At 45.1% G+C, this 25,003-nt stretch overlaps 1 protein-coding gene across 1 annotated transcript in view; it reads right to left on the reverse strand.

Annotated features, from left to right (window-relative positions):
- Positions 1 to 25,003, reverse strand: part of COL27A1 (collagen type XXVII alpha 1 chain) — a 253,068-nt gene that overhangs the window by 80,706 nt on the left and 147,359 nt on the right. Inside the window, exons 25-28 of the mRNA XM_081846708.1 lie at positions 20,199 to 20,252; positions 15,624 to 15,677; positions 14,613 to 14,666; positions 12,495 to 12,548 (exon numbers count right to left, since the gene is read on the reverse strand). Of these exons, the coding sequence (XP_081702834.1) occupies positions 12,495 to 12,548; positions 14,613 to 14,666; positions 15,624 to 15,677; positions 20,199 to 20,252 (216 nt within the window). The remainder of the gene's footprint in view (positions 1 to 12,494; positions 12,549 to 14,612; positions 14,667 to 15,623; positions 15,678 to 20,198; positions 20,253 to 25,003) is intronic.

The raw sequence follows: 25,003 nt of genomic DNA on the forward strand, positions 1-25,003 counted from the left end.
TATCCCATGATCAAAATAGAGCTGAGGACATTTGTTTAGGGGCTCTGCCAGATAATCTATTTTTTTCAGCAGTCCCTTGATTCACTTCTGCAACACTTATGTGGCAGATCTTAATTGAGCATCCACTCTGATTTGTTTACAAGCAGCACACATCCTGCAATTCATCCTGCTTTGCTAGGCAGGAGGGTTAAATGTCTTCATGTTAGTCATTCATTCATTCCATGCTATTCAGTGCATTTCTCTGTCACTTTCCAACACACACACACACACATATACCTGCTCCTTTTTTAAAAAGTGGATTTGTTGCTGAATGGCAATGAATCCACTTTAATTTCACTAAAGCCAATGTACCAATATGTGGTTGAATTCCCCCCACCCAGTAAAATACTGACACTCTAGAGGGCCCAAAATGCTTTACATCTTGGCCTTTTGCCTCCATGAGTCACCTGCAGTGGCCAACCAGGTTAAAACCAATGCCACGCAAAAAGAAGGGTAAGCTTAGCATTGGTGCATCATTTTAAAGACTACAAATTAAAGAAAGAGGCAGCAAAGAAACCTGCAAACGCTTGAATAAGAAGGGAAAAGAAAGGAGGGGAGAGGAGAATCAAGTAGCAACCCAAAACTTCAAGAACTGATCAGAGTCGACTTCATCTATCTCCTGAAGGGCAGGCCTCTCAGGGAGAGAATTCCGTGACTTGGTTGCCACTCCTGATTTTTTTTATTAAAAAATTACACTTTCTCATTCTCTGATCGGAGCAGAAACACAGAGTACGGCCCTCTTCCCTAACCTGGTGCTCCTCCAGATACTGTTGTAGGACAAGCTCCGTCTGCTCTGACCACTGGCCATGCATACTTTGCCTGAAAATGTCACAAGTTTAATCCCTGGCATCTGCAGTTAAAATGGATAAGGCAGCACATGATGGGAAAAGAAGAGACCTTTGTGTGAGTGTTTGGTTGCCTGTTACAGGAGCCATAAGGGACTGCTAGACAGACCTGAGGGGGGGGGGGACCTCTAGTCCACAGGCCACTTTTGGCCCACCAAGCGAGTTTCCCCAAACCATTTCCACCCAGCAGAAGCGGGAGGACAGGGGTTAATCCTGCATTGGCTGCACAGCCCTATTCCCAGTTGGGTACTGGATCACTTAGCCTAGGCAGCAGGATTGACTTCCTTAGATATTCAGGATGGACTCCACTAACCCAAAAATAGTACCTCAGGTCAAGAACTTTGCTTCAGGCTAAGAACAGAAATCGTGCTCTGGCGGCGCAGCAGCAGCAGGAGGCCCCATTAGCTAAAGTGGTACCTCAGGTTAAGAACAGTTTCAGGTTAAGAACAGACCTCCAGAATGAATTAAGTTCTTAACCCAAGGCACCACTGTATATTATAATGGCCAATATTTAATTATGGGTGGTATCCAATGTTAGTCCTACTCAAGAGTATACCCATTGAAACCGATGTATATTACTAACAGGTACATTAACTTTAATGAGTCTGAACAGAATTTAGTTGGGTACAACCCCATAATTTTTATACTACTACTCCTTTAATTAGTTCTTCTTTCACCATTTTCTTCTCAGAACAACCCTATGAGATAGGCTAGGCTGAGAGTTTGAGACTGGCCCCATACTACCTAGTAAGGTTCTTGGCCATGCAGGGATTTGAATCTGAAATTCCCTGGTCCTAGTACAACACTCTGAACCACTACACACCACATGCAAGACAGGTGTGATTGTGCAACACTAGACTTCTGTGAATAGTGGGGTTGGGAGCACTTGGAAATGGAAATCCCTGGTTCAGCTTCATTTCCCTCCCACACACAGTACAGCTCATGCAAGCAGCCCACTCATGCAAGCTCTTAAGCAGACAGATCAGCAGCTGACTGTAACATGCAAATCAGCTGGGAGGAAAGAAGGAGAGGAGAGGAGAGGTGGGCCAGCAAGGAAATGGGAGAGGGGAAGGAGGAAAGAAAAGTGGAGCCAAACGTGATAATCATGATGCAGACTTGGAGCCAACAAAACTGAGAGCCAACACTGACCAAAGCGAGTACAGTATGAGAGAGAGGAAGAGTCACACAGAGTGGTAGTGTAACTGCATAAGATGTGCAGCGGGGAAGACAGCCAAACTGCTACAGCAAGCAAAACCCTGTCAATGTCCTTTTTTGTTTTTTGTTTTTTTTTAAAGCAAAGCAGGAACTCCTGGCCAATCTGTGATGGCAAGATCGCAGCAGGAGCCCAAACAGCTGAAAGCTTGGTGGACAGGAGGCAGTTGTAAATGCAGAGATCCTGCACTTTATTTACTTATTTGTTTGTTTTAACTGGCAGGTGGGACTGATGACTTGGCTCCAGATGGTGGGGCAGCAGCTATCTCCTGTCACACAAAATCTGAAGCTACCTACCCCCATCCCTTTAAGATAACTGGTTCTCACATATCAGGGGAATCCAGCAATCTATCACACAGGGTAAGGAAGGGCTGGAAAGTCCCAACAATTCTGCGTCTCATTTGGCATTACTATGCCACTGATAAAGCACGAAAGGCATATCATCATACGCATGATAGTCCCAAGTCCTTCTTCCTGCCCCTTTCAATATATTACTTACTTATTTACTATTTCCCTTTGGAGTGTTGGGGGAGGGGTAGTATCTCTGGTGGGGATCAGTCATGCTCCTTCTAAGGTAGTTTGCCCTCCTTTGGTCCTTGCTCTGCACTCAGTGCTCACCTGTGGCTCCTAGAAGCTGTCCTGTTAGCATGTGGCAGCGGCCACACCCCAGGAATGGCTTCAACTGGCCAGCTAAACAAGGTGAGGGAAGCAGATGGCTCTCCAACCCCAGGTGAGTTACAGACTTCCCCTGCATGCAAAGACAGGCTGCAGCGGATTGAGCGGATGAGACCAAGAGGTGGTCTAGCAGTCAAGAAGGCAGTTTCTGCATGTGCTGTAGAGGGAAATGAGGGGCAGATGGGGCTCATCAGCCTGGGAAGGTAGTCCATCCAGGAGAAAGAAAACTCTGATCCTAAACCTCCACTGCTTTGTGGAATGTTTTTGGGGGAACAAAAGGCTAAGGAGTAAACCCTATACAAATCTGCAGAGGGGTTCCTAAGACGATTGAAAGGTTCTTTGTATGCCTCCCTCTGGCAACTCCTGCAGCCAAGGTGGCACCAGATGTATTGCTCTGCTTTCATTTGGACCACATCAGCAATTCCAAGAGTTGAGCTCAGGACCTCCATACCCACTGCTCAGGCTTGCGCCCCAGGGAGGTCCCTTTGGTGGTGCTAACACAGAAGCTTGACTTCACCCTTGGAGGAACACTCCATTGTCTCTCAAGCCAGATGGACGCCAACAACTATTTTCCTTTCCAAGCAGGCAATAGGCATTTTAACTGAATTTCACTAGCATCAGTTAGGTGCAGTGGTTAGAGTATTGAACTAGGTCCTGGGAGACCCGGGTTCAAATCCACACTTGGCCATGAAGCTTTCACCTTGGACCAGTCACTGCCTCTGAGCCTTACCTATCTCCTAACAGGATTGTTGTGGTGGTTAAATGCAAGAGCATCCCTGAGCCCAGTAAGCAAGGGGGAGAGATTCAAAGCTCTTCCTGTGCTGGAAAAACTTGGCGCGGAAGGAGCTTTTAAGCTCTCGCCCTTGCATCCAAGAGTTTTAATCAGATAGCTTATTTTGTGGGGGTTTAATTGGACAGCTTTCAACCACACAAAGTTGAAATTGCAGAAGTTCATTGCACCTAAGATGTGATTGCACTGTACTCTGTAGTACAAAATACTGGAAAAACCACAGGATGCAAAGGCCAAACACCCTGATGAGGTACACCTAATGCTGCCAACAACTATAGAAGCAACTGAAATGCTGTAACTTTAATGCAGCTGTTCTCCGCCATGCCCAACACAGCAGTCCTCTTCAAAGTGTAAACTGAACTAATCCCTTCACTGTCCGTTTTATCAACCACTGACCTCACACTGTGAACATCTTTCTGTTTGCATTTAGGATATGACTATGAACAAGTTCTACCTGTTCCTACCTCCTAGGTGCAATATCCTAGAGGCAACATTGCACCAATTAGTTGAAGCCTGTGAAACCTCTGTTAGCTGACAGTGGCAGTCACAGATGAACAAGAGAAATGGCGGCCCTGGGCCAGGAAATGGCCCATCAGCAGCCAGGAGGCCCTCCAAGAATTGCACCAACTTCCAGAAATATATTTAAAAGGTTATGACGTGTTCCTTGCTATGTGATGGAACTAGTCCATAGTTAACAAACTGTTTCAGTGGCAAAATCTTCTGGGAGATATAAGACTGGCGTGCCCATAAGATGGAGTAAACATATACCTAAGATTCTGGTCCTCCAGGTCACAGGTAGGTGGCATGTGGCCCACAACAACTCCTGAAACTGCCCCATCCCTCCATCTCATCAGAGTTCCTCTCCTCTTGCTCTTTTCCTTCTTGTTTATCTTAGCTTTCAGAAGTTTTTCCTTATCCCCCTGCTTCCTTCTAGGTAGTTTCAGAGCAACTAAAAGAGGCAGTAATTATTATATTTTTTACTTTGTAAACTGCTAAGAAGCCTATTTTGGCATTAAGCAGTGTATAAATTAATACACTAACAACAACATAATTATTAATGCTTTATCCATTTATTTAGTGTGTTTATGTAATGCTTTTCATCAGAAGTGGCTATCAATTAGCTACTTTGGCTCAGTTCAATGTGTTAGAAATAGCACACAAAGCCTTAAAATGGTATTGGGACCCAAAACCTAAAAGAATACCTTCCCCAGTATTAACTATCTCAGGCCCTGCAATTTGGCAGGGAAGGTCCTATTGGCAGTGACACCACTGGGGACTGCCAGGTTGGTATTCACCCATGACAGGGTCTTCACAAGGATAATTCCTTATTTCTGGAATTACCTTTCTGTTCATCATTGACATTCAGGAGAAGCTGAAAACATTCTTGCCTACCCAAGCATTTTATGGCTGAAAGATTCTGGATTATATCCAGTGATGGTGCTACTCAGGGTAGACTCATTGAGTTGTATCCAACTAAGTCCTAGTCAGAGCAGACTGGAAGTAATGGACAGAGGTTGGTCACATATATTAACTTCAATGGGCCTACTCTGAGTAGGACTATTGTTGGATATAATCCATTGAAACAAATGGCCACAACTAACTTGGATTCATTAATTCAGTGGGTCTGCTCTGAACAGAACTTAGTTGGAAACTACCCCTTTATCTTTACACAACACTTGGCTGGAGGAGAGTCTTTCAGACAGAGATGCTTTCAAACAGAAGACTTTCCTCTGCAAAGCGGGACAAATGACCACCCTAGCCATCACAGGAAGAGGCTTGCAAGGAAAACTTTGCAAAGCATAATACAACAATGGAATATGCTAGCATGTAATAAAACTAGCATCTGATTAAAATTATATAAATGAGAACCAGCAACACAGTCTATAAAAAGCTGAGTAGAAAATAAATAAATTGTTAAGGACTGCTAAAAGGCCACAAGAGAGAAGGCCAAATTGAAATTGCATAAGATTTTCAAGTCCGGCCATTCTCAACTTTTATTGGGTCATGGATTTCTTTGAGAAACTAATGAAAGCTATGGATTCTCTCCCCAGAAAATGGCAGATTAAGAACCAGTTCTATTAACAACACGGACGAGGAGTGGGGGAGCTGTGGCCACTCCAGATGTTGATGGACTCTGGCTCCCATCAGCTGTAGCCCTAGGTATATAACCCAAGTTCCCCATTCATGAAGTGGCCCAGATTTGCATCCAACCAGGGAATCTAATCCTGAACCCCAACACATATGGACTTAATTCCAGAGAGGATTTGGTGCATGTGTAGAGGGCAGGAGCAGTCTTTGGCATGTGTTTAAAATTAATCCTTAGATTAAATCATTTTGCTGAAAATCTGGGACTCATCCAAAAGGAGGGAAAAGGTATTTGTGAAGAATGGAACAAAAATTGACTTCCTATATTAGTTTTTTAAATAAAAAAACACACACAAAATAAAACTTTTTTTTTCTAAGAGGGAATGGAAACGCCTCAACTAAATCGGAACAAAATTATATTCTTCTATCAGGAGGTGTATTTATCTAAAAGGTCGTTTCTGTCCCCTCCCCCCAGAAGTTTACACGGTGTTTTCTCAGTCTAATAACTATAAATATTTAAGCAGAGACCCCTAAAAATCTCCATTGTTCTTCTCAATCAAAACCAGATCAGCCATTAGTCTTGCCTTCAAGACCGAAATTAAACACTGACAGAATCCACATGCATCTGGCAAAAAGCTGCATTAATGTCTTTCCATTCTGATTTGAATTACATCCTTGGATGTGGGATCAGAAACACAGGGAATGCTGAAGAGGACAGGATCTGGAATTACTGCCCCTCAGAAACTTAACAAAACCAAAACGAAAAGGAAAAGGAAAAGAATGACGATGAAATTAAAGGCTTGTTCACATGAGATGATTAGGGTGAGGTTGGTTAGGGCAGAGCTGCTTAAGCATGCAACACATGTTGCTCATCCTGTAACAATTTTACTGGGCATGTGGGAGGTTAATTAAAGCCTATTGGCTTGTGGGGGACACAGAGGTGGGCCTTTTCACTGGTGGCACCAGAGTCACAGAATGATATCCTTGCTGAAACATGAGTGCCAAGAAAGAAAGAAAGAAGGAAAGAAAGAAAGAAAGAAAGAAAGAAAGAAAGAGGGTGTCATAAAAATTCACCAGCATTTTGTGAATTTCACCACATTATGATATGCAGTTATGCATGTCATACACATTTTTGTAATGTCATCCCCCTTTTTTCATGTTGTTTTCACTAATATGCACACTTTAGTATGCAGTTTTGTGCACATTACATGCCTGGAGAACAGCACTGCAAACACTGGAGAACAGAGAGTTTTGAAGAAAGGCAGCATTTCAGTCCACATATTGTTTCAGAAAATGAAAATTTGATAGTTTCACATTTAAATGTGAATGGAATCGAATTTTTCACTCATCTTTAATCCCAGGTCAATACTATCATCTAGAAACCTTAGGTAGCTGTCCAGACCCCCAACTCCCCACTATTCTCACTATTGACCCCATCCCTTCAAGTAAATCAGCTTGATATGCAGCATCACAATTGAAAAGTCTCCTGCACGGGCAATACTTGGGCTTAGAATCACACCTGCTCAAGGTTATCCTAACAATGATAGCTTCTCTGTTACCAGTGGCATGGGTGGAAAACTGGGGCTGGTCTTAACACTGACTCTTGGCATGCTAGTATGGTCCATAGCACTGGCTGAGGAATCGATGTTCCAGGTCAGAGTGGCTAGAGGCAAGCACAGTCCATTTTCATTATACTACATGTGGCAAATGTTCATGGAACACATGGGTTGTTTGGACTATCACAAGAAACCACCCAGTACCCATGAAAAAATAGGGTGCAACCTTTGATAATAATCAAATGAAATTTTATTTATCCAGTATTACATTAATCTGTACAAATGCAATCTGTTTGTTCTTCACTGTTAGAACAGTTGTTTTCTCAAATGTACCCAATCCCAAACAGATGGGTCTGGAAGTCAACTGTCATTCTCACGAAGCATAACATCCCTGACTGGAAATTTAAATGGTGGTTACTAAGCAGAAGAATCCATTTAAATTTCCACCAGTGCCTTGGAGTGATGCATTATGGGTATTTAAAATCAGTGCAAATCACAGTGCAGCTGTTGCTGCCACTGGCAGATAAGCCAATGGGAAGCCCTTCAATATATGAAGGGGCTGACCAAAACACATTTTCCCAGAGGGCCTTCTCAAACCTGGAGCCCAAACATGGCTGCAGCACAGTACCATTTCATTATGAGATGCAGTAACAGACCATAAAGAAGGGGTTTCCCGGTATGTGTAGAAACTAGCCTACTGTACAAAGGTAAAATTCGCATTAGTTGCTCAGCCCACTCTTGCTTCTTGCCTACCCCACCACTGGTATGTGGCCCTTAGAAAGTTGCCCAGAAAGGAACATGGCCTTCAGGCAGAAAAGGATTCCCCACTTATGCTCCATCAAAGAATGTAAGAGCCCAGATAGATCATACCATGCTTCAAGACAGCTGTTTCTTGTGGAATCAATCTGCAGCTTCCTACACCCTTATGGAACAGTGACAGAGCACTCTCTCCCTAGAAGGCAATAGTAGCATTTCTTTGTTGGCTAATAACTGCCATAAGCCTATTTGAAAGATTAACCTACAGGAAAGCTTTACGCATGATGGATGGACCAGGCGTTTGGGTCACAGTAAAAGCCAGGTTAAGCACAATTGTTTAAACATGTGAATAATGTCACCTGTAGCTTGGCCCTTAGTGCGTTGTTCAGCCTTGATTTCATGAGCACAATGATCAACAGTGACCCTAATTTAACAGCAGGGCCTCCAGAAGTGCTTCGTCCGCTCCAGGCCAGAGTGGATCTGGCCACCCAGAGCATGAAAAGAGCTGAACTCATTCAGGACCCAGCTTTTCACTCTGCTAAAGTGAAAAGTCCCGCTGGTCTTTCTAAAGTCTTTAACTGCCTTATTTCCACCTCATTAAAATAGCATTATTATTTTTTAGAGAAATCGGTGGTTGGTTGGGAGAGCAGCTTTCCAAAATTAAGTGGCTCTGACAGCTTCTGGGGCGAGGGCAGCCGGAAAGCTTTGCCACTGGCGCCACGCCTCACCAGTTGCCTGCTTTGCTCAGCCTGAGCTGGAAAGGAAGGCGAGCGGAGGGAACCCTGCACAATCTGGGGCCTTTTGGCAGAGGTAGCACAATATTGCAGTTGCAGAGAATCGGGTGCTGTAGGCACAGGCTTGGCTTGGGGTGTGGGGTGGGGTGGCAAGGCAGAGAGAAATCAAGAAGGAGGGAGTCTGGTGCTCCAGAATGGGATGCTTAAGAGGTTCTTCCTCTTGGCTTCGCTGCTTCTGTGTGGCACAGAGCACTGGAGATTTCCACACTAATGAGTGGAGATTAGTTCTGCCCCAGGGCAGGTTGCTATGGAAGAATTTTCCATCAATTCCCACTCAACGGTGATGGCTCTCTGCATGTCATTGGCTCCTCTCATGCAAAAATAGGTGTTGTTTAGTTTTCACAACCTCTAGAAATACAAGGAGAAAATCTACTGGCTACTTCTCTACGCGAAGAGCTCTGTTGAGGAATAAGATGCCCCCACCCCCAGAACTTTCACGAGGACTTCATAAATTGATGTGGAAATCTATAAAAAATGGACTTAAGACTAGAAAAAATGAGAAAAACCGAATATGACAATTCACCCAGCCCTAATAATCACACACACACACACACACACACACACACACACACACACACACAGTGCCGTCTCTTGCTGGTGCCAGTAACTTATTTTACAACTTGTGTGTTGCTTTAGTTCATGTTCCATCTTGAGAGACATCAAGGCTTTTATAGACTGCCTTGAGAGCCATTGAGTCTACAAGGTGGCCTATAAATTTCATTTACTGCACGAAAGTAAACTGCAGGACTCTAAATACTAGCAAATCAGCTGTTTGATAAAAGGAAACTGTGTGGGAGGAACAGCCCAGCCTTTCTAGTCCAAACAAATTTAGCTGCTCAGCTCTTATATCTGATTGTGAGGAGTTCTTATAGAGAAGGGTTGCTGTCCAAGGCAGCCAGAATCGGTGTCAACAGAACTATGCTGTAAGAGCTATAACTTAAAGAAATGGTGCCCAATCTTGCTTCTCTCCTCTTCCCTCCTCCTCCCTTTTCCTTCTTGTGTCATGTATTTTTTGATTGTAAGCCTGATGGCAGGGACTGTCTTACTCCTGATTTTTGTAAGCCACTCTGGGAGCTTTAAATAATTCCTGCATGTAATTCCAGGCAATTCTTTAACTTCTCTGAAAATAATAAGCTCCTAGCTCTTGTTTGCATGGTAACTTGAGTGCCTCCAGATCTTTGAACCAAACTTTCCCCCACTCCTCTGACCTTGAATACACACACTTCTTCATCTCTGGTTTCAGATCCAGGACAACAGCAAAGCCAGGCTAGATATTGTAAATTTGTATTTGTTCCAACCAAGCTCTTAAATACAGACATAAAAGCAAAACTATAAATTTGGTTCACATCGCCACATTTTAAAGGTGAATACGTAGAACTGTGTAATATAATGCTGTTTGTAAATTCTAATCTTCACTAACTCGTGGCAGGGTAATCTTCACTAACTCAGTGTATCTGAAGAAGTGTGCATGCACACAAAAGCTCATACCAAGAACTAACTTAGTTGGTCTTTAAGGTGCTACTGGAAGGAATTTTTTTATTTTGTCGTGGCAGGGGTACAAGCTTGAATCAATTTTAAAACAGATAGATTTATATCAACTAAAGATTTGCTTGCAGGTTTAACAGCTTGGGCTGCCATTTGAAGGAACAACTGCTTTGTGACACATAAGCCAGCCCCTTCCTGTCTTTGTGCCAAATCTGATGAATGGGAAACCTAAAGATGGATTTTCTTCCAGCTGGTATCCAAACTAGCAGATATTTGGCATTGTGGGCTGAAGCCACTGTGGCTTGCTCTCCCTCACAACAAGAACCACAGGCAATTTGACAAAAGGCAGTGCTCAGCTGAATTCAAGGCCTACGCATCTTTTTAATCTGGATCTTCCCACAATCCTCCATGAAATTTGGAACTGTCAGTTCTGAAGTCTCATTGGTCCCAGCGTGGTAATATTATGTAGAACAGCAACCTCCATTCCAGATTCCCAAAGAGAGTTACTGAGCGCCTAAGGAGAAACCATTCCCCTACCTACAGCATCCACAAAATTGGAGCTGGCATCAAGGGTCAGCACAGCCAGATATCTGCCAATGCTCCACACCAGAAAGGGGCCAACTGGCATGAGTACCTCTTCATTGTTGCAACCTGCAGGCTCACCTTGCCTCTGTTCTGACCCAGGCAAGAATGGTTGTGAGAAGGAGGGTCTCTAGATGAGACTTAGAAATCACAAATTCAGATGTTGTTGAATGGCAGCTCCCGCCATTCCTGATCATTGGCCGTGCTGGCTGGGGTGGAAGGAGTTAGCTACCCTTGCAGGACAGGAACTTGTGTGCCAAGGCCCTGTGACCCAGTCATTCCCTATATGATGAAATAACCATACTAGACAATATGAAATAACCAAACTAGACAGTGGGTTCAAATAGGCCACAGCTTCATGGGATACAGATGAAAATGGTTTGGAATAGGCATTGGGTGAAGCCATTTAATTAACTCCAGCCCATCTGCTGGGAGTGTATCTAAGGGTAAACCACAACATGGGGGGCACTAAGGCTTACATCAAATAGGGGTACCCCCAAGGGGTCCTCACTAAAGGAGTTCTATGGCTCTAGTCCCAGTCTGGCAGTCAAACTGAAGCAACTCTCCACGGTTCCCTTTAACGGGATACCCTTAACCAAGGAGGGGGCAGGAAGAGGCTACAATCTCCCCTTCAGCCAGGCTGCAATGCTGCCTGACTGTTTAAGGTAAACAGACCTACAGCCAATACATGCACACTGTAATCTGCATTGTGCAATGTACAAAAACAGCCTACGTGTTCCATAAAAGGCATACATACAATGGTACTAGCAGGTACTTCCTAATACTGAATATTAGAAGCGTTTGTTATGGCGGCTTGTTATAAAGAGATACAAGGATTCCAGAAGACTTCCGATATATATCTTAAAACAATAAACTGTGGGAACTTGTCCACATTTCCTGTTTGGAGGTCCTTAGCAAAGCACTCCTCTGAAAATTATCTGTAGTAGACGTTTGACAGTTATAAATAGACTGAAACGAAGTGGCATAGGTGCAATCAGGTGAGGAGCACCCAGAAGGAGTTGAAGTTAGAGGATAGCCTCTAAAAACATCATCAACCAAGTAAAAACCACACCCATCAGAAACCTTAGGGCTAAAAGCACAAAGACACACTAACAATTAAGATTTGATGCATTGCTGCTCCAGATCTTGCATAAAAGTTGGATTTCCCCCATTAACAGAAAGCAAATCAGTGAAAGGAAGCAAAGGCACGAGATGATTGCGAAAGGATGCTGATTCTGGATGCTCCATTAAAAAGAAATTGTAAAGAAGACACTTATAAGATTTTTTCCAATGAATCCAGGGACACGTTTCAACTTCAATGGATTTTGTATGGGGGCTGATTTGTAAATCTGGGGACTGTCCCCAGGAAATGGGGACGTCTGGTAACCTTACTATAAGAGGTCTACCTGGAAATGCCCTATGGTTTTAATGCTGTAAGCTGCTATGGGGTCTTCTTGAGGACCAGCAGGCAAAGCACAAATGATTTTATGAACAAACAAACAAATCAGCAATTCCACCCAACTGCTACATGCACACACAAAAAAGCCCATATCACCATTTTCCGCCATCCTTAGTAATATTTTTACTGCATGCAATGCCCCACTGCAATTTCTTCTTTGGGACATTAAAGGAAAAATTATCAACAGGCAACTTTACAAATTTAGCCACAACTTACCCGACGACCTTTTGAACCTCTTGATCCTGGGGATCCACGAACTCCAGCAGGACCCTGGTAAAACAAGAAAAATGTGGAGGTAACTTGCTTACAGGATGGGGGTAACATCAGGACTCCAAAATGTTTGAGTTCCATTATTTTTTAAGAAGCAAGACCTAAGTTAGATGAGCATATCTGAAATGGGAAATTTGCTATAATGTGGAGGGAGACACTCCAGTCCATGAGCCAAATGTAGCCCTCAAGACCTCCCTATCTTGCCCTTGGGATGCTCGCTAGACCACTCACCTCACAGTCTCTACTTCACAACTTGGCTGAACTGTGTCTTTGAACAGAGGCTCCTATTGGCTTGGATGTAGGATGGACCAACTGTGTGTGTGTGTTTAGTGGGTGCAGAACCTTTAGTTTTGCATGGCTGGGATGTAAACTACTGATCAAATGTAACAGGCCCCCATTTGGTGCTACCCACTTTTGATTCAGATCCTACTCACGTTGCTCTCTGGCCCCATCTGCCACTGGCAACACAGCCCACAGAAAGCTGCCTATGGCAGGATGCAGCCTTCAGGATGTAAAAGGTTCTGTAGCCCTTAGGTAAAATGCTGCGGACATTTGCGTTGTCCAAGTGGGTTGGGCCGTAGCTAGTTAAGCAATAGTTAACTGATTCATTAGGGCTTACTTCTGAGTAGACATGGTTAGGACTGCACTGTTATTTATGGCATTTGTATACTCCTCAATCAACCATGTTTTTCAGGCAGCTCAGTTTAATTCTCAATAAATACATATGCAGTCATACCTCGGGTTACAGCCACTTCAGGTTACACTTTTTCGGGTTGCAGGTTACTTCCGGGTTTCGATGACCGCGCATGTGCAGAAGCGCTAAATCGCGCTTTGCGCATGCACAGAAGCACCAAATTGCAACCCGCGCGTGCGCAGACACGGGTTGCGAACGTGCATCCCGAATGGATCACGTTCGCAACCCGAGCATCCACTGTAATCAAGTAACAACCAGATTAATCAAAAACATCACCGTAACCCAACAAAATGGATCGTTCAGGCACGGGGAACTCTCACAGCTCACCAGATACTGCTAGACTACAACTCCCAATACTCCCTGCGGCTGCTGCCACCCATGCTGACTGGCCCTTATGGGAGTTAGAATCAAACAATATTTAATAATCTGTAATATGGTCTATTCCTCTCTTTATTTCCTTGTCTTTAAAGAAAAACTTCCAGCTTATTACTAGTCTATAAAATTCCTTCACCCGCCCACAGTTCAGTTTCAGGGTTTTGCCTTCTTTTTTTCCTTAACAAATTTGACCTGATCACTCAAACAACAAATCACAGATGTCACTCACAAGCAAATATTCAGATGTAGCACTGATGGGAAGAGAGGGGAGTATGAATCTGACAATTTCTAGTTCCAGTTTTTTCTTATCTTAAATTCAGTTTTCCAAATTTACACAGCAACCCATGATTTCCTCATAAAAATCCATCAGCATTTTAGAGTGAATTTTCCCCAATAAACAGAATTTTGCCTGCAGTTTTGACTAATGTGACCATTTTTTGGAAGTGATTTTCTCCAACTTAATGCATTTTTGGATGTTGTTTCCATTACATTTCCTTCTTATAGATGGATTTTTGTTTTTGTTTTTTAAATGATTTTTATTTAAATTTTCAAAAATACAAAAAGATTTGAAAACATCAACAAAATAAACAAAAAGAAAAAGAAAAAAGGCAAAAAGAAAAAGAAAAAAAGTATATAAATTCAAAATTACTTGATTTCATTATCTTGTGTCTTAGACCTCCTCATACCTCCCTTTTTGTATTCCAGTTTAATCATTATTTCAGCAAATTCTTCCTATAGATGGATTTTTGAACACCTTGTTTGGTTGGAGAACTGCATAGAAAAAGCTGGACAAGTGCTGGACAACTTCAAAGGGTAGCAGTTTTTGTATTGGTTCAAGAAGTGTGGATTAGGTGGTTTCTCCATAAAACGCAAGCAGGATCTAATTTATCCAGCATCCCTAGCAGAAGATAACTTGTTCTCCCTTGTATAAAATATGTAGGGGTATGAAACAAATGGGGCATTGGGGAGCAGCAAGGAAAATAGGCTTGACTTACAGTCTGTCCAGGGAGCCCTGGTTCACCAATTGCTCCAGGTATTCCAGGGTGTCCCTATATAACAAAGGAGAAAACGCATGAAGCTCTGCATAATATGTCCGTATTCATATCCAGATGCAATTCATCCATCTCCACGCTGCTTTACATAGCGCTGAATGCGCCATATTTTTCCATGTATAGGACACCCCCATGTATAAGATAGCCCCTATTTATTTATTTATTTATTTATTTTACCCCAAAATTAAGAACTCAATAGTTTAAACATCAGACAGAACCCCAGCACCAGCGTAGCAACCCCTGCCAGTGCCTGGGGCGGTGGGAGACTGCTTGCACACGGGCAGCAGTGGAGCGTGCCCCACCCACAGTTGTTGAGCTTTATTTTGGAGATATAGGGCACCAGGGAGGTACAGTGGATCCAGTGCATTCACCATCAGTGTATACTGCCGTACCTCCTTTTGCATCCGGGATCCGTTCCGGAGCCCCAGATGCTTGACAAAAGGGACACTCAGCAAAGCCCTGCTCTGCGCATGTGCTTCTGCGCATGCACAAGTGGCAAACCTGGAAATAACCCATTCCGGTACTTCCAGGTTTGCCGTGGACGTTTGACGAAATGGACCCTAAACGGGGCGGACTCAAAACGAGATACCACTGTAATATGAACCCAAATTTTGAACTAAGAATATTTAGCAACAAGCATCATCTTAAACACTGAAAAATATGGCGTGTCCCTGTCTCCTGTGCAAACACACGACAATCAGCAGCAGTAAATCTTGGGTTGCTTTGAGGTCTTCACAGACCCTAAATGGTGAAGGGCCTAACATGTGAAGACTTCAAAGGCTACCTGGGAAATCAGTGTGAAGATATTATAACTTGGCATGGGTCAACCACCCTCTAGCCCCCGAGCATGGGGGGGGGGAGAAAAGCATGCCCTCCAAGTGGCAGCGAGACAGGAGACAGATTATGGCTCATCAGGCAGAAAAGGAGGCGAGAGAATGCAGACTTACTCCTTACCATCGATCCCTTGATGCCCGGTGGTCCTGGAGGTCCTACTGCACCCCGATCCCCCTAAGGGAGACAGGAGCACACAGAAGGAAGAGTAAGAAGTTCTGTTAGCAAACAATGTGCCAAGGAATGGTGGAGGGAATTGTAAAAGTGTTGTAAACCCTAAAGCCTGAAGGCATGTGATGCAGCAGCATAGACGAAGCTAAGCATGACCAGGTCTGGCTGATGCCTGAATGAGAGACCACTTGGGAAACCCATTGGAAGAAAGGCTGGATAAGGCTGGACCCAGTTGCTGCATCTCAGCCTAACCTACCTCACAAGGAGCTATTGTGAGGATCAAAACAGTGGCAGTAGTGAGGAGTCCACGTGACACTACCGAGCTCTTCAGGGAGAAAGGCAGCACATAAAACATAATGGGTTATAGCCAACATTAGTCCTACTTAGAGCAGACCCATTGAAATGAATGCATATTCCAATGGGTCTGCTCTGAGTAAAACTACAGTTAAGTAAATACATAGTGTGAAATTCACTGTAGTGCTGAGAGCCAGTGTAGTGCAGCAGTTAGAGTGTTGGACCTGGGAAATCAGGGTTCAAATTCCCAGAGAGCCATGAAGCTCACTAGGCGATCTTTGGCGAGTCGCTGCTTCTCAGCCTAAACTACCTCACAGGGCTGTTTCGGGGACTGAAGGAGAAGGGGGAGAAACACGTACACAACTTTGAGCTCTTTGGAAGAAGTGGGATACCAATGCAACAAATAAATAAATCCTCCAGTACAAGGATTTCTGCTTGCCCCAATGGAACAATTTCCCCTCTCCTCTCCCTGTGCACTGATTGGGAAGGCGTGGGGGACAGAAAGCCCTATTGTGCCACCAGGAACTATTGCACCGGCTTCCGCTAGTGGTATGGGTAGGGCCAGCCCAAGATATCTTACCACCTAAGGCATACCCCAAAATGCCCTCCTCCCCACCAGAGAAGAATGGGTGAGGGAATATCTACATCAGGAGTAGGGGGGGGGGATAAAGCTCTACATCAGGATCTGCTACTGTACCCCAGTGGATCCTGCTGCCCAAGGCAGGCAGCTCACCTTACCTCCTGGTCAGGCCAGCCCAAAGTAAAGATCTACACTGGGATCAGCTGCCCCTGTGGATTCTGCCACTTGAGGCAGTCGCCTCACCTTGCCTCACGGGTGGGCTGCCCTGGATGGTTTATTTGAATCTGGCTGCTACATTGCGTGACATCCAGTGACGTCATCTGCTTGTGCACCAGGGCTCCTTCTTCCCACTATAGCCCCCTGTGCACTCCCAAAACCTTCTTCAGCTCTCTAAATAAGAAGGGGCATGGGCAGTTGGTGGAGAAGGAGAAGCCCCATTGTGAAAGCGGACATTAGGTCTCACCCATAAAATGCAAACATGATAAATAAACAAGGGAGCTAAGGTTCCACAATTCTACAACTTCAGGATTAAGCCTGCTTGAAGAGTGCAAAGGTATTTTATATTTAACTAGCATGGTTTGTGTACATTTCATTACAAGTTGCCTTGAGACTCCTGGTTAGGCTATAGGATGGGAGATGCAGATGGGAGAATCATGCTCCATGCATCTGCATATCTAGGGGAGGCAGGAAGCTGCTGAGGCCCAAATTTGTGGCATTGCTCAGATGTTACCAACAGGCACCACACAGCCCAGAACTCCTTTCACTTAATGGATCTGGTGATAGCTGAGAGTCATGCATGCATAAACATATTCTGCTTCCACCCACCCCCAAACCCCTGCTTATTCAAATGTGTTAATGTATGCATGCACATAAGACTTTCGCACACAGCTAATTTCAACAGGTCTTAAAAGCACTTGTTTGACTAGGTTGCTTAATTTTACATCAGCGAACTTTATTTGCTAAAAACCATCGGTCACCATAAAGATACGAAATATTTAGGTACGTTTTAGCACACATGGTTCCCAGCACACTGCACTCCATGCTGCAGAATAATATTTTATCTGATCTGTTGGGCTGCTAAAGCAAACATGGAAACATCATGTATGTAGTGTTTTTATCCTCATCGGACAGCAAACAACAATTTTTCAAGACAGAAACACTCTGAAGAATCCTTTTGAGAAACCTGTCCCTGGGAGAATTAAACAGCCAAACTGTACATAACTAACTTCTCCCTTGCTGCAAATGCATAAGTGACCATTAGAATATCTTGCACCTGCATATGATGTGGGCATAACCTGAAATCTTAAGAAGCTGCAACTGCCTTCCTCACTGTACCAACATATCTTAGGTTTATTTTCTGCAGAGGTCCCTTAACTGAGATTTTCTAGATGACAAGCTTGCAGGCCTGGTGTGTGGAGTCAGCCAAGTTGGGCTCCTACTGAGGCTGAAGTTCCAGCAGGAGAGACCCACTGCTGACTGGAGGCTACTGCCCCCTGCTGCCACTCCACTTTCCCACCATTGACTGCCCATTCACCTGCATCGTCTACCAGCCCTAAGTGGTGCAAATGAGCAATGACGGTGCGTGAGGAATAAAGGTGGAACTTCAGCAGCCAATGATACTGTGTGATGCAGTGCTTAAGGTGTTGTACTGGGACCTGGGAGCCCAGGGTTCAAATTCCTACTTAGCTATCACAAGGCTACTGTGAGGATAAAATGAGGAGGGGGGGAGAACCATGTGACAATCTAGAGAGCTTTGGAAGAAAGGTGGAGGATAGGCAGTGACTGTTTTCGGCACCCAATAAGTTTGTTCTGGGTACGTATAAACTTTCATGTGCATACACACTTCTTCAGATACACCGAAACAGAAGTCACCAGACCCTTATATATAGAATATATATAAAGGTAAAGGTAAAGGTACCCCTGCCCATTCGGGCCAGTCTTGCCAGACTCTAGGGTTGTGCGCTCATCTCACTCTATAGGCCGGGAGCCAGCGCTGTCCGCAGACACTTCCGGGTCACGTGGCCAGCATGACAAACTGCATCTGGCAAACCAGAGCAGCACATGGTACGCCGTTTACCTTCCCGCTGGTAAGCGGTCCCTAATTATCTACTTGCGCCCGGAGGTGCTTTCAAACTGCTAGGTTGGCAGGCGCTGGGACCGAACGACGGGAGCGCACCCCGCCGCAGGGATTCGAACCGCCGACCATGCGATCGGCAAGTCCTAGGCACTGAGGTTTTACCCACAGCGCCACCCACGTCCCAGAATATATATAGTAGGACATGTCCTAGAATATATATAGTAGGACATAAATCTGACATCAGGAATCATAAGACAGAGAAGCCAGTAGGAGAACACGTCAATCTTCCAGGACATTCAATACAGAATCTCAAAGCAGCTGTCTTATTACAAAAGAATTTCGGAAATAGACCTGAAAGAGAAGTTGCTGAATTACAACTTACTACCAGTGGCGTAGCGTGGGTTGTCAGCACCCGGGGCAAGGCAAGTAATTTGCGCCCCCTAACCCGTGGATTTGCGCCCCCTAACCCTACCCCTACCCCTAAGCCCCAGATGTTGCGCCCGGTGCGGCTGGCCCCCCCTGCACCCCCCACGCTACGCCACTGCTTACTACTAAACTGAAAACTATGGAGAGACCTGGTCTGAATAGAGATATTGGATTCTTGTCTCATTACATATGCTAAAGCTATTTTTGGTCATCTGCATACTATCCCTTGCTTTTTCCTGTAGGACTAATTACAGCCATTAACAGTCATCAACAGGTTCACCATACCCATTCAGTCAATCAACCATCTCCTACTACCCTTCTGAGAAAAACCCCACCCCACCCTCCCACTATATATAAGGGTCTGGTGACTTCTGTTTCAGTGTATCTGAAGGTGTGTGCATGCACATGAAAGCTTATACCCAGAACAAACTTAGTTGGACTTAGTGGAAGACAGGAGTGCCTGGCGTGCTCTGGTCCATGGGGTCATGAAGAGTTGGACAGAACTAAACGACTAAACAACAACAAGGTCTACTGGACAGTGTTTTAATTTTTTAATTTATTTCGACTGCATCAGACCAACACGGCTACCTACCTGAATCTGTTTTAGGCACGTATATATATGTGTGTGACCATGACCGTGTGCATTGTGCCAAACCCAGAAGTGACCCCATAAGGTCACAAAAAGGGGCAAGGTTTGTGGGCTTTTTCAATGCTGTTTCAAATATACGCAATTTCACTTAAACCTGTGGTGCCTTGGAACGTAACCCCTGCGTAAATTGAGAGTTTCCTGCATAAGTTAAATAATAATGGGTTGTATCCAGCTAAGTTCTACTCGTAGTAAATTCACTGAAATTAATGAACCGAAGTTAGTCGTTGCCACAAATTTCACTGGTTCTACTCTTAGTAGCACAAACACTGAATACAACCTAAAAATAATATTGGGTAAGGGGGAGCCAAAAGCCAGCACTGAAAAGTTGAGTGAAAATAAGGAATTCTTCTGGATCAGGCCAAAGCCAGCGCCCCCAACCCAGCATCTTGTTCTCACAATAGTCAACCACATGCTTCTTCTGGAAAGCATCATGAAGGACTCTCCACACTCATGTTCCCCTGCAACACAATACAGTCAGTCCATTTAGCAACACATTCTTACCTTGTCCCCGACTATTCCAGGCTCCCCTACTGGACCAATGAACCCCATGAGGCCCTGAAGAGAGGGGAAAAGAGGGTGACATGGGGTCGGGACGTAGAGAGAGGGGGACAGAGAGAGAGAGAAGAAAAACAACAGAATTGATTTTCTGGTTTGCTTGAGTCAGAGCCATAAACAGAGAAAGAGATAATGTCCTCCTTGTGGGATGAATTAGCCCAGCACCCCTTAAAAACTGCCCACAACCTCTTATTGGCTACTGGCAGGGACACAATTGCTCCCAGACTGTGGCCTCTGCAGCTCAGCCAGCTGGTCCCGCTTTAAAACCACAGTTGGGCCTTTGAAGCTCGGCGCCTGCAGGAGCCACAACACACAACAGACCAGGAACAAATTACAGGCAGTGCCACAACCATAAGCCAGAGAGAGAGAGATGGAGATGGAGAGAGAGAGATGGTGCTATATTTATGATTTTCCTCTGCTACATATTTCTTCTCTTTAATCTAAGCAAAGGGCTGCAATATAAAACATTGGAATCTGATGGGTGGGATAGAATAGGTATTTCTGCAGCAGCAATCCAAGAAGAAGGGCCTTGAACGCATAAAGTTGCCTTTGATTACGGAGTGTATGGAGCTCAGTACCGCCTACAGTGTTGACTGGCAGTGGCTGTCAAGGGTTTAGCCAGGTTTCTTTTCCAGCGGGAACCTAGAGTTGTCAAGGCCTGAACCTGGGCCCTTCTGCATACAAAGCATGCATTATATCACTTAGCTATGGTTCAAATGAGTTATACAAAAACAGGAAGCTGTCTTACTGGTCTTTCTAGCTGAATGCTAAAGCAGAAGTTTGGCACTTCAGATGTTGCTGAACTACAATTCCCATCAGTCCTAGCAAGCATGGCCAATGTTGAGGAATGATGGGAGCTGTGGTTCAGTGCCATCTGGAGGGGGCAAAGGTTCCATACCTGGGCTATGGTGACTGCCAGTGGCTCTCAATAATTTCAGACAGATCTTACCAGGAGATGCTAGGGATTGAATGTGGGACCTTCTGCATGTGAAACAGTTCCAGCACTGAGCTATGTTCCTTTTCCCGCAAAAGGCAGGGAAACAGAGAAAGTTACCTTATGCTGAGTATGGACCACTGGACCATCAATCTCAGTTCTGTCTAGAGTAACTGCTAAGGGAGTAGCATGGGGGGGGGGGGAGAGCTGCCAGGGCAATCACTCCAGATGCATTGGGGGAGCACTGCTCACACCGCCCTCCCTGAGCCAGCTCTGTGCCACTTTGCAAGGCAGGGACCTGGGAAGGGTGGTGTGACAAGGACACAACAGCCACCCACTCTTCAATCCCAGCCCCCTGGGAGTGAGGCTGGGATCAAGGGATGCACGACATCCTTCTCATGCTGCCCTCCCAGCCTCTCAAAGTAGCACAGTACTGCTGTGTCGGTGGTGAGGACTGGGCTGGTGTACGGTGGGGTCCATCCACCCTCCACAACCCGGTGCGCCCCAGGCGCTATGAAAACACACTCCGCCAGTGGTGACAGGCAGTAGTTCTCTGGGATTTCAGATACCGCATTTTTCGCTTTATAGGACACACTTTTCTCCCTCCAAAAATGAAGGGGAAATGTTTGTGTGTCCTATGGAGCGAATGCAGGCTTTCGCTGAAGCCTGGAGAGTGAGAGGGGTCAGTGCACACCAACCCCTCTCGCTCTCCAGGCTTCAGGAAGCTATCCGCAAGCCTTCAGAGCGCGGCGGGAGTTCCCGCCGGGCTGCAAAGGCTTGCGGACAGCAGTCTGCATCCTGAAGCCTGGGGAGTGCAGCGCCAACTCCTGCTGCACACCCCGGGCTTCAGGCAGCTATCCACAAGCCTTCTGAGCATGGCAGGAGTTCCTGCCGGGCTCCGAAGGCTTGCGGATAGCAGCCTGTTCTGGGGGCTGGGGTTGGGGAAGCTCAGGCTTCCCCCGTCCCCAGCCCTGCAAGCTCTGGGAGCGGCAGCAAGGTTGCGCGCAATCTTGCCGCTGCTCCTGGACCTGTTCTGGGGGCTGGAATAAATTTTTTTGCTTTATTCCCCCCCCCCAAAAAAAAACAACTAGGTGCGCCGTATGGTCCGGTGCGCCCTATGGAGTGAAAAATACGGTAAGTCTTTCTTGGCCCTAACTGGAAGTGCCAGGGATTGAATATAGGACATTGTGCCAAGCAGATACTCTGCCCTGAGCCCATCAAAAATGTGTAAATAGCCTTATTCTTCTACTGGTCATAGATGGATACTTGGTTTTTCTAATCATACTCATTAGAAGAGGAATGGAGGATCATGCTTACAATGAATCAGACCAATGGACTGTCTACTTTCCAAGGTCTCAAGCAGAAGTCATTCCTAGCTTTGCTGTTACTAGAAATCTTTTTTATTTTTAAACTGGAGGCTGCAGAGTTTCAACTTGGAACCTTCTACATCAGGGGTAGGAAACCCTCCAACTGTTAGTAGACCACAATTCTTAACATCCCTGACCACTGGTCATGCTTGTTTAGGCTCAAAGAAAGTGGAGCCGAATGGCATCTGTAGGGACAGACGTTCCCCATTTCTGCCCTACGTGAGAGCTGCTGAGCTATTCAACAGGAAGCAGTTCAAAAATAAAACTGACAACATAATAATGCATTCATAAAAATCAATCGTACAACCGCACTTGGAACATTTTCTGGACATAGCCGGAATACGGCAGTCAGAAGCAGTGTCAACTTTCCTAAAAATAGCTCAAAAACTTCATATTTCTCTTATTTTTGAGATTGCAACAACTTTGGACAAAAAAGCTCATCAACCGGCTATTTCACTTTTTGAAATATGGCAACCCAGGAAAGGTGCAGAAAAGGGCAAACCAAATTGATCAGGGGGCAGGCAAACTCCAATAACAGAAAAGGTTATTGGGTTTATGTCATTGGGTTTCAATCCAGTTAGGGCGTTGTAAACTACTGCATGCAGTTCCTGCTTATCAAACACAATGAATTCCCTGGAAATCATTTCTTAAGGGAGCATCTGCACAATGAGTTGATGATTTCCATTGATTCCTATGGGGAAATTTCTAATTCGTTTCTGACCATGGAATTGTGACCCCAAAAAGCCCCGCAAACCCAAAGAAAATCCTGGAAAAAATGTTTTCTAATTTGTCCAACGGCTCCCCTTACCTCCCTCCCTCTGTTCATCAGCCAACCAACAAAAGGCAGACAAGGAAGTTAAAAACAAAAAACAAAAAACCTATCTAACTGAATCTGTGGTGCATATAACAAGATTTGAGTACTAATTCCTTGTGATCGGATAAGTGACTTTTTGCATAGCTAAATTTAGTGACGTGTGTGGCACTGTGGGTTAAACCACAGAGCCTAGGACTTGTTGATCAGAAGGTCGGCGATTCGAATCCCCGCGACAGGGTGAGCTCCCGTTGCTCGGTCCCAGCTCCTGCCAACCTAGCAGTTCGAAAGCACATCAAAGTGCAAGTAGATAAATAGGTACCACTCTGGCAGGAAGATACACAGCTTTTCCATGCGCTCCTCTGGTTCGCCAGAAGCGGCTTAGTCATGCTGGCCACATGACCCGGAAGCTGTATGCCGGCTCCCTCAGCCAGTAAAGCGAGATGAGTGCCACAACCTCAGAGTCCTCCGGGACTGGACCTAATGGTCAGGGGTCCCCTTACCTTTACCTAACTTTTTGCATAGCTAACACCTGGGGTCGTTCCCTGCATTCAGAACAAGCTGCAACCTCTGGACCATATTCAAGGGCAGCCCCAAATAGAGTGTATTAAAGTAGTCCAGGAGGGAGGGAACCAGAGCTATTCTGGTTCAGAAATGGCTGTAGCTGGTAAATCTTCCTAAGCTGAATGTAAGAACTCCTTGCCATACAGGTGGCAGAAGGACCCAAAACTATACCAACACAAAGGCTACAATGGAGTTTGGGGCAGGAGGGGGAGGTGGAAAAGAGAGGGAAGGGGGGGGGAGAAATTTTGACTGAACAAGCGCAACATTCTTTTTCTAATGACATAATTGGTAAGGAAATGGAAATTTTCCACAGTGATATTTCTAGACAGAAAACTAATTGAGTAAAAATAATACAGCCTGGCTTTCATACTCTCAGGCCAGTGGCAATCAGTAGAGGCCAGCTGTGTTTTCTTAAGTACAAAAGGGACCTACGTTTCTTACTCAAGAGCATGTCTGGAAGGGTCTTGTGGGGAGAGGGGCAAGAGGTGGAAAGAGAATAACAGCCACAAACAGTGTTTCATCTTCCACCATACCTTTCACCAAAGGTTCAAGAAGGTGGCACTTAACTATTATTGTTTGCCATGTAACTCCATCTGCAGAGCATTGAGACCCAAGTGAGGCACCTCGCTGGGGAGAGCATCCCATCAGCAGGGAGCCACAACTGAAAAGGCCCTCCAGAAAAGCAACAAAGAAGAAGAGGGGGGAGAGAAAGAGGTGGGCTATAAAAAAAAATGAAAAACAGCAAAACAGTTGAAACAGGGCTCCACCACTGAGCAAAGAATGACTGTGGCCACAGCAGTTGAGTAGCCCACAGCTGGTCTCACCAAAGGCACCACAGGCTACTCCTTGTGGTCACATGGGAATGAGATGACTATGTCAGAGGCTGTGAGGCTAAACAGCAGTTGGTCAGTTTGGTGGTTTCGAACATGCACACAAATGTGGGCTTTACAGCTTTTATGTCTGTGGTTCCCCCTCAGGCCCACGGGGAACTAGACTTTTCTCTCTTGAGTAAGTGCCTGGCATCACAATCTAGCAAAGATCCTGACAACGGATTTTAAAACAGGGATCATTTCCA

The sequence above is a fragment of the Podarcis erhardii genome, assembly GCF_964252035.2.
Source record: "Podarcis erhardii genome assembly, chromosome: Z".
NCBI lineage: Eukaryota > Metazoa > Chordata > Lepidosauria > Squamata > Lacertidae > Podarcis > Podarcis erhardii.